General features: G+C 20.6%; 1 protein-coding gene across 1 annotated transcript in view; it reads left to right on the top strand.

Moving 5' to 3' along the window:
• LOC117172837 (single-stranded DNA-binding protein, mitochondrial) overlaps positions 1–10,013 on the top strand; it is a 16,599-nt gene extending 6,586 nt beyond the window's left edge. The window contains exon 4 of the mRNA XM_033361085.1: positions 9,667–10,013. Coding sequence (XP_033216976.1) covers positions 9,667–9,869 — 203 coding nt within the window. The 3' untranslated portion in view covers positions 9,870–10,013. The remainder of the gene's footprint in view (positions 1–9,666) is intronic.
• The last annotated feature ends 1,085 nt before the right edge of the window (positions 10,014–11,098 follow it).

Below are 11,098 nucleotides of genomic sequence, written 5' to 3'. Positions count from 1 at the left end.
TGACGAAAAACACTAAAATAATCGAGAATTGTTAAAATATTACAAATTTCATTCAAATTAAAATTATTTTTTTTTTTTACAGTACTCATTTTTTATGTAAAATGCTAAAATTACCTAAAATTTTTGACATTTTAGAATCGTTTTTGAAATTAATTTAAAAAAAGGAAAAATACCAATTTTTGACGAAAAACACTAAAATAATTGAAAATTTAAATGTTTTTGTTTTAAAATGCCAGTTTTTGGCGTAAAACGCTAGAAAAATCGAAAATTGTAAAAAAAATATGAATCTTTGAAATTTAAGGTTTTTTTTGTAAAAAAAATGATTTTCTGTGAAAGACAATAATATGAACTGAAACTGTTCAAGAGTTTCAAATCTCTTCAAAAGTGTAATGATTTTGGTTTTAAAATACCAGCTGTTGGTGTAAAACGCTAACGTAACCTAAAATTGTTAAAATTTAATATACGTTTTAGAAATCCAATTTTTCAATTAAAAATACCCATTTCTGACGAAAAACACTAAAATAATCGAAAATTGTTAAAATATTACAAATTTCATTCAAATTAAAATTATTTTTTTTTACAGTACTCATTTTTTATGTAAAACGCTAAAATTAACTAAAATTTTTCACATTTTAGAATCGTTTTTGAAATTAATTTAAAAAAAGGAAAAATACCAATTTTTGACGAAAAACACTAAAATAATTGAAAATTTAAATGTTTTTGTTTTAAAATGCCAGTTTTTGGCGTAAAACGCTAGGAAAATCGAAAATTGTAAAAAAATTATGAATCTTTGAAATTTAAGGTTTTGTTTTTTTTGTAAAAAAAATTAATTTCTGTGAAAGACAATAATATGAACTGAAACTGTTCAAAAGTTTCAAATCTCTTCAAAAGTGTAATGATTTTGGTTTTAAAATACCAGCTGTTGGTGTAAAACGCTAACGTAACCTAAAATTGTTAAAATTTAATATACGTTTTAGAAATCCAATTTTTCAATTAAAAATACCCATTTCTGACGAAAAACACTAAAATAATCGAGAATTGTTAAAATATTACAAATTTCATTCAAATTAAAATTATTTTTTTTTTTTACAGTACTCATTTTTTATGTAAAACGCTAAAATTACCTAAAATTTTTCACATTTTAGAATCGTTTTTGAAATTAATTTAAAAAAAGGAAAAATACCAATTTTTGACGAAAAACACTAAAATAATTGAAAATTTAAATGTTTTTGTTTTAAAATGCCAGTTTTTGGCGTAAAACGCTAGAAAAATCGAAAATTGCTAAAAGATATAAAATTTTATTCAAATTAAAATCATTTTTTCTTTGCAATACTCATTTTTCATGTAAAACGCTAAAATGACCTAAAATTGTTGACATTTTAGAATCGTTTTTGAAATTAATTTAAAAAAAGGAAAAATATCAATTTTTGACGAAAAACGCTAAACTAATTGAAAATTTGAATGATTTTTGTTTTAAAATACTAATTTTTGGCGTAAAACGCTAGAAAAATGGAAAATTGTTAAAAGATTAACAATTTTATTCAAAGTAAAATAATTTTTGTTTTACAATACTTATTTTTTATGTAAAACGCTAAAATTACCTAAAATTTTTGACATTTTAGAATCATTTTTGAAATTTGGCGTAAAACGCTAGAAAAATAGAAAATTGTGAAAAGATTTTAAATCTTGTTCAAACTAAACAAAATTTGTTTTTATAATACTACTTTTTGGTGTAAAACGCTAAAATAGCCTAAAATTATTAATATTTGAAAGTCGTCTTCGAAATAATTGTTTAAATTTTTTTATTAAAAACTTCAATTTCTGACGAAAAACACTAGAATAATGTAAAATTGTTTTAAAAATTCTAAATCTTTTTCAAACTATAATTTTTTTATTTTAAACTGCCAGTGATTAGTGTAAAACGCTAAAGAAACTTAAAATTGTAAAAAATTATAAATCTTTGAAATCTCATGTTTTTTCAATTATTTCTCCTGAAAGACGTTACTATAAACTAAAACTGTATAAAAAATTAAAACATTTGTTAAAACTTCAATGATTTTTGTTTTAAAATACCAGTTTTTGGTGTAAAACGCTAGCAAAATCGAAAATTGTTAAAATTTTATATACGTCTTTGAAATCAAATTTTTCAATAAAAAGTATTAATTTCTGACGAAAACCACTAAAGTAAATCTTAAATTGTTAAAAAATTCTACATCTTTAATCTATAATAATTTTTATTTTAAAATAATAATTTTTTGTGCAAAAGGCTAAAATAATCGAAAATTGTTAGAAGATTTTAAAACTTGTTCCAACTATAATAATTTTTGTTTAAAATGCTAGCTTTTAGTGTAAAACGATAAAATAATCTAAAATTGTGATCATTTTAGAATCACTTTTGAAATTAATTTTAAAAAAATGAAAAATACCAATTTCGGACGAAAAAAACTAAAATAATGTAAATTTGTTAAAAGATCTTAAATCTTATTCAAAGTAAAATAATTTTTGTTTTAAAATTCTAATTTTTGCTGTAAAAGGCTAAAAAAAAATGTTTTGAGTTTGTTGGGAATTCTCCATCCAAATTTATTTTTTTAAATAAAAAATCAGTTTTAATTTTCCCAGGAATTAAAAATATTTTTTTCATCCTCGAAACATATACAAATTCTAACAAAAAACTTTTTTTTTTAGAAATCTTTAAAAATAAACTTTTTTTCTTAGTTTATTTGTTCATGTATTTTAAAAGTTAAATAAGTTTATTACTTTCCTAATATCTTAAGAAATTTTTTTTAATTTTCTTGAAGTTTATAGATTTTTTCTTTTTTTTTAGATTTTTTTATTATTTTAGATTTTTTATTATTTTAGATTTTTATTTATTTTCAAAAATCTTTAAAAATTAAAAAAACTGCCCTTAAGTTTTCCAGCTATTTTCGAAATTTGTAAAAACATTTTGAAATTGTAAAATTTTGAAATTTTTTGAAACATAAAAAAATGTTCTCAAGAATTTCAAGAAAGTTTTATATTTATTTTTTATTTTTATATATTTATTTTATATAGTTAATTTTTCAGAATACAAAATCAGTTTAAATTATTCTATAATTTAAGAGAACATTCATGTATTACCGCGAAGCCTTTTAAAATTTTTTTAATTTGTTACAAAATTTTGTAAACTTTCTAATTGAAACATTTTGCTTTAAAAATATTTCCAATTCTTTTTGGAAATTGTAGAGAATAGTTTGAAAGCTTTTTCAATCTTTTCTTAAAATTTGTTTTTAATATAAAGAATCAGTTCAAATTTTCGTAGGAATTTTAAGAAAGTTTATTTTTTTGAAGCCTTGGAAACTTCCTAAAAGCTTCGAACTTTTTTTCGAAATCTTTAAAGTTTTAATTTTATCGACAAGGTTTTGAAATATTTTCAAATTTTGAATTATTTTGTTTAACCATTTTGAAAACTTAGTAGTTTTTTGAATATTCTCTTAAAATTAATTTTTCAGGATAAAAAATCAGTTTAATTTTTCTCATAAATTCTAAAATAATTTTTGTATTATCGTGAATCATTTCAAAATCCTTAAGAAGCTTAAAAATGTTAATTTTCCAATATTAAAAGATGTCTATTTGAAAACATTTTAAAAAATATTTTCTAATTTTGAATCTTTTTAAAATTTCGAAATTTCTGAACTTACTTACATTTTTTATGAATCTTTATAATATTGTTAATTGAAAGATTTTGCTTGAAAATATTTCCCATTCTTTTTCACAATTTTAGAACGTGATTTAAAATCTTTTGAAATCTATATAAATTTTCTCTTAAAACTTATTTTCAAAAGGAAAAATCATTTTTCATTTTCCCAAGAATTTTCAGACATTTTTTATCATCTTGATTCCTTTTGAAATTCTTAAAAAGTTTCTTTATTTTCAAGATTCTCAACAAAAATAGTTTAATTTTCAAAGAAAAAAAGACGAAATTTTGCAGCCAAATAGTTCAAATTTGATCTAAAAATTATTTTTCAGACAAGAAAGAATAATTCACCCAAATAATTATTTTTTGGTGGGTACATAATTTAAAACATAAAAACACAAATTTCAAATAAACATTAATTTTCTAACTTTATTGATTCATTGTTTTAAGTTAAATAAATATATTTTTTTAAGAAAAACTCGAGTTTTAGATCTTTTAAAATTATAACAATATTTTGAATTTTGTTCAATTTTTTTTTAAACTAATGCTCTAAAATAAAAAGTCATCAAAAATTTTTTCAGGAATCTCAAGGAGGTTTTTTATTCTCTTAAAACTTTTCAAACTTCTTAAAAAGCTTTACAATGTTTTTTCGAAATTCGCAAACATTTACATTTTGCTTAACATTTTTTGAATTCCATTTAAATTTGTAATCAATTTTCAAATTTTTTCCATTTTTTAATAAAAATTTTCCTTGAAAATCTGAAATTTTAAAAATATTTTCTTTAAATCTTGCAGATTCTGCTTTGACAACATTGGAAATCTTTTTAAATGAAAAATTTTTTAAATGATCTTAAAATTGATTTTTCGAAATACAAAATCAGTTCAAATTATTCGATGATATATGAGAACTTTTTTCATTATCGTGAAGTCTTTTACCTTTTTTTATAAAATTTTGTAATCTTGCTAATTGAAACATTTTGCTTGAAAATTTTTCCCATTGTTTTTAAAATTTTTAGAAACTAATTTTAAATTTTAAAAAGCTTCAACAATTTTTTCGAAATTTTCAAAAACTTAATTTTGTTATAACAAACTTGAAATATTTTAAAGTTTTAAATTATTTTTTAAAACTATTTTCGAAAGGTTTAAACCTTCGAAATAAATTCTAAAATTATTCGAAGTTTTTCAAAAATTTGACGACAATTTTGAAAAATTACAAAAATTGCGTTAACATTTTATAGAATGTGTTACGACGAATTTAGAAATCTTTTTTTATATTATAAAATGTTTTTAAATATTCTTTGGAAATTAAATTTTTCAAAATAAAAAATTGTTTTAAAAAATGTATATTTTGAAACATTTCTTTCAAAATTTTTCAGCTTTTAATTTATTTCTGAATTTTTTGAAACTTCTAAATGTCTCTTAATATTACTCTAATTTTGTATGAATCTTTGCAATCTCGCTAATTGAAAGATTTTGCTTGAATATCGTTTCCATTTTATTTCGAATTTTTATAAAATAATTTAGAATCTTCTGAAATCTTTTTCAATGTTCATTTTGATATTTATTTTTAAAAAGAAAAATCATTTTGCGTTTTCCCAAGAGTTTTAAGTAATTTTTTTATCATTTTCAAACCCTATAAAATTTTTAGAATAAAAATTTTGTTCAGCTTTGATTTCAAACGTGTTTTAAAAATAATTTTTCAAATTGTGATTTTTATAAATGATTATATTGTTCAGTTTAGAATACTTAATTCTAAGATCTTTCACTTTTAAAATTTTCCATTTTGGATTTTTTATTTTTAAAGGCATATATTTTAATTTAAAGAATTTTAAAATACAGTTTTAAAGGTTTAAAAAATTAGTAGTTTTTAAAATCGAAGATTTTTTTATACCGGGAATTTTACGATTTCACAGAAGAAAAATCTGCCGAAGTTTGATTTTAACAACTTTTTAAATAATTAAAGTGCAGTTTTGAAGACTTAAACAGTTAAAAATTAAAAGCATTTGAAATTGAAATTTCTTGTTTTATTTGATTAGATTTCAGGTTTTCCTTATTTTATATTTTTTATATTAAATTTAATAAATAAATTTATTGATATATTATTTCTATTAATTTTTTAGCCATTAAAAAATGTAAATGTGCGTTTTACTATTTACAACTTAAAAATAAATCCATAATAATATAGTCACAATTAAAAATTTTTATTCAATTTACAATGTTGTGAGTGAAAATTATTTAATTTGAAATTTCTTAATGTAGAAAAAGAATAAGTATTTAATATTTAGCAATATTTCAATTTTCATTTAAGACGTGTAAATTGAAACCAAATATTTAAAACAAAACAATTTGAAACTGAATTTTCTCTACATAGAAAGCTTTGAATCTTTAGATTTTCGAAGAACTTTTAAACTTTAAGCGTTACAATTTTAATTGTTCTATTTAAAATGTATTTAATTTATAAGTGAAATTGTTAAATTTTGATGAGCAAATAACAATTAAACGCTTATCATTTGTAGAGAAAATTTGAGTAATTTTAAGAGATATTTAGAAGTTTTGAAAAACTTCGAAATTAATTATAAACTTGAAATTATTTCAAATAATTTAAACAAAGTGTGCTAACATTTTTTTCAGAACTTCTAAATATATTTTTAAATTAATCGAAATTTTTCTACAATTTTTGAAAATCCTGCAAATTAAAAAAAAAAGCAATCCTTAAAATCTTCCATAATATTTCAAAGTGAAAAATCATTTTCAATTTTCCTAAGAATCTTAAGAAAATTTTTTATGCTTTTAAAGTCTTTTACAGTTCTTAAAAAAATTACACATTTTTTGTTTAAATTCGCAAAACTCTACATTTTATTTTAAATTCGGCTGTAAGAATTTGAAATTATTTCAAGTTCTAAATTGAATTTGAATCTTTCTAATACTTGTAAATTAAAATTTTTTTTTTTTAAACTTTGCAAGATTTTGTAGGTTATAGAAAATATCGAGTTCATCTTGACATATATTTAAAAGTTTCGAAAAAAAATTCAAAAATTCTTTTGTATCTGTACAAATTTAAAACCATTTCTAGAGATTTTTCAAGAATTCGAAATAAAATTTTAAAGCTTTTAAAATGATGTCTCGACTGTTTAAAATAAAAATAATTTAACTTCTAATTTAAGAACTGTTAAGTTAAAAAAATTATTTTTTAATTTTTAATGTGTCTAATTTAAAATTACTTAAAATAATATAATTTTGAAAATTTTGAAAGTTCATTGTTTGATTCTTTAATTTTGACTATTAAAAATGTTAACGTGGATTTACATTTTTGGAACTTGAATTTTAAAAGCTTGGAATTCAAGGATTCCAGTTTGAATGCATTAATTAGTTGTTTATTACTTATTAATTGATATCAAAAACTGTTTAGAATATAGTGCATTTCAGACTTTTTAAGCAGCAAAAAAAAAATGAAAACTCCATCCTATCAAAATCACGGGTTTCCTGACAAAAGTAGTTTCAAATTGTTTCGATTAATTTCGAGATGTTTCGAGAATTAATCGAAAATGGCGCCATGCGTTTTACAATAAATGAATATAATATCAGATAATATAATACTAGACTATTATGTGCGCGCGCACGCACGCGCTCACTTTTATACTCATTTTTATAATTTGCTCAATTTTCTAATAACAATTCATTTGTTAAAATTTTCTGAAGACTTATATTCTTGTTGAAATTAGATTCTGAAATAATGAATTCAGTGTATCAATGCATATCTTATTTATTCTTGTAAATTTTCGAAATATTTATAGAATTTTACGGTTTAATTTATTTTTTAATGTCACAAAATTAAAACATTTTGCTTTGAAATCTTGTACTCTTTTTCGAAATTTAAGGAAATATTTGATGTTTTAAAATCTTTTTTGAATTTTCTGCTGAAGCTCATTTTTAGAATAAAAAATTCTTAAGAAATTGTTTTGGAAACCTAAAGAATTTATGTCATTATCCTAAATTTTCCAAAAAGTCCTAAAATATCTTATAAATTTTTATTGTTTTTAATGGTGTTGAAACTTGTAAATATCTCTTAAATTTACTAAAATTTGTTCTAAAATTATTTATTTTGGCACGATGTTGCTTTAAACACTTGTTAACCCTTTTTTTTTGCTTTATAAAATAATATGAAAAGTTTTTGAATCTTTTTTAATGAGCTCTTAGAACTCATTAGTAAAAAATTGTTTGAAATTCTCCCAATTGAAACTAAACTATACATTTTTCCTTCTCTTGACGCCCTAAAAAATTAAGTTTATCTAAATTTGAATTAAATCACGGAAAATGGAAATAATTTTATTAAAATCTTCCATATTATTTTTTAACAATTTTGAAATCTTTAAAATTAACAATTATTTCAGAAATAATTATTAACTGCTAAAAATTTTCCCATAACTGTTTAAAAAAAATTATTCTCAAAATCTTTCAAAATTCTACATTTTTTTTAATATCACATTCATTTTTGAAAATTTGTTTTATTAGTTACTTTTGATACTAATTTCAGAAAGAAATCAAACGTATTTTCATATGATTTGAAAAATCGAATGCAAAGACACATTTCAGTATATCAGAATCATTAGAAAAATTAATTGAAATAATATACATTTTTTCATTATTAATAAACTCTTAGACTAATTCCAGAAAAGGTGAGTTTTTGTAAATTATTATATTCTCATTCAAATTTAAAACTGGATTTCTCTAGATTTAATTTATTAAAAAGCTTTCTAGCTAAGTTAAAAAAATTTCACAATATCGGAGGCAACATCACAAATTATGTAATTGTGATACAATTATTTAATAGAAACATCTATTACGAAAGTAATATCCAATATTTAAATACATAATCTGGGAGGAAATAACATATTTACGTTACTAAATATTGAACAATTTAAATCCAATCTTTATGTAATTTTATATTATATTTTTTATTATTAAATTTTAATTTCTATTATAATATTATTAAACTTAATGACATTACAATATATCTATTCATTTAATAATCTTTTATATTATTTGACAAAATTCGATGTTAAGATAAAATTTTAAAAATTATTATTGTAACAATGAATAAACCAATTTAAAATTTATTTAAATTATATTTAATTTTAAATCTGCAAATAATTTTAAAATATGAAATATGAATATAATATTAGTATAAAAAATTATAGGGCATGTATAACATAATATTATTAACCTTTATAATTTGCTAATATAGAACTCATGAAAATATTATTATTATTATAACGAAAACGTGAACAAAAATTTTTTTTTATGACTAAATTATGTAAAATTTAGAATTGATATAGCTCCAATATTAAATTTTGATTAGATAGCGTTAAAATAAAAATACGATATTAATTATAATTTAGCTTATAATAACTTTACGTCTTAATAAAAAATTGAATTATAATTTATATAATTATATTATTAAATTTGATGATTTCGCAATATTTCTATTAATTTAATAATCGTTTATATTATTTAAAAGAATGCAATTTTAAGATATACTTGAAATAAATATTATATTAACATTGAATAAACTAATTAAAAATTTATTATTAAAAATAACAGCTGTTATTGGAAGTGAAAATAAAGACACGAATTAAAATAATTCTTGGCGATCGATAAAAGTAGACATCTAGTTTTAAGTTCGATTAGTTCTATACATTTAAAACAGAGGTCGCCAGCCGCCATAAATTATGTGCTAAATCCACTATGTAAGATTCAGCCTCCATGCGCTACTAATGGAGGTTACGAGTTTTCATATATAAATAATATTATATAAAATAAATATTTAACTTTTATTCTTCGCTACAATTTTCCTAATTTTTTCTTCCTGAGGAAGCTTTGCAGTGGCAAAAATTTAGAAAATTGTAAAAAAAAAAAAAAAATTTGATATAAAACGTTTGTCGATTGGAAAGGGCCAAAATCGAAATGACAGCGAGTTTAATAATTAATTTTAGGGGAGACAGTCCAAAGAACGGATTGGCACAAAGTCTGCGTTTTCCGTCCAGCATTACGAGAAACTATCTACAATTATATGAAAAAGGGACAAAGAGTCCTGGTAAAAGGAAAACTCTACTACGGGGAAATCAAGGACGAAGAAGGAAAGCCTCGCCCCACTACATCCATTATCGCCGAGGAAATTGTCATGTTCCAGTCCTGAAATATTTTACGGTTTTTTTTCCTCATTTTTTTAAACACTTTAGTGCCATTTTTCTGACTTGAATGCAACAATTTAAAGGTAATTTAAGGAATATTGTACAGTTGTTTACTATAAAACCATTTAGAAATATTTTAGAAGGGAAGAGGAGATTTTTTTCGATAATTTTTTTCCCTCGACTTCTGGAATCCTCCTTACACTTAATAAAAAATAATTATTTTAAGTTATGTTAAAATATTATTTTTTTGAATCCACAAATCAATGTTTTATATAAAGTATTTCAATTCTTGCAACTTATTGCCTACCATCTTCTGTACCATATCAAAAAAAAAATTATTTTGGTGGAAAATGATCCTTTTCTTTGCAAGTTAAGCTCATTGTTAAAGTTAATCTTTTTTGGTTAAAAATGCAAGTATTCCGGTTAAATATTTATCATTTTAGTTGAAATTTCAAGTTTTTTTATGGAAATAAAATTATGTGGTTGGAAGATAAACTTTTTTGTTAAAAATTAATTTTTTTTTCGAAGATTCATAGTTTTAATTCAAAATTCATTTCTTTATTTGAAAAATGAATTGTTTCATTAAAAACTTGTTAACTGAAAATGTAACCATTATTGTATTTAAATATTCCATAATTTATTTTAAAAATCCTCTCTTTAGTTAAACATTTATTTATCGACTAAAAATTTTTTTTTTTGTTTGAAAATTTAATTATTTTTGTTGAAGATTCATTGTTTTAGTTGAATACTCTCATGATTAAAATTAATTTTTTTAACTAACAATGGTGTTATTCCATTTTCGGCTGAAAATTAATATTTTTTTGAGTTCAAAATTCAACTTTTTCGTTAAAAATATATTTTTTGTTGTTGAAAATTGTATTTTCTTTGTAGAAAATTAATTTTTTTATTTCCAAATTAATTTTCTTGTTTAAAAATGTATCATTTTGATTGAAAATTAATTTTTTTGGTTTAATTTTTAACTACTTCAGTTGAAGATTTATAATTTTATTTAAAAATTCATCACTGCTTGAAAATTAAACTATTTCGTTTAAAATTCGTGTTTTTTTTTTGTCAAAATCAATTTTTCAAATAAAAGTTTAACTATTCAATTTTCGGTTGAAAATCAATATTTTTCAGTTAAAAATTCAAACATTTCTTTAAAAATGTGTGTATCTTGTTAAAAATGTTATTTTTGTTCGAAAGTTAATCTTTTTATTTAAATTCGATCTTCTTG

Source organism: Belonocnema kinseyi, chromosome 5, assembly GCF_010883055.1.
Source record: "Belonocnema kinseyi isolate 2016_QV_RU_SX_M_011 chromosome 5, B_treatae_v1, whole genome shotgun sequence".
In the NCBI taxonomy this organism is placed as follows: Eukaryota; Metazoa; Arthropoda; class Insecta; order Hymenoptera; family Cynipidae; genus Belonocnema; species Belonocnema kinseyi.
This window is presented reverse-complemented; position numbering and strand designations above follow the sequence as displayed.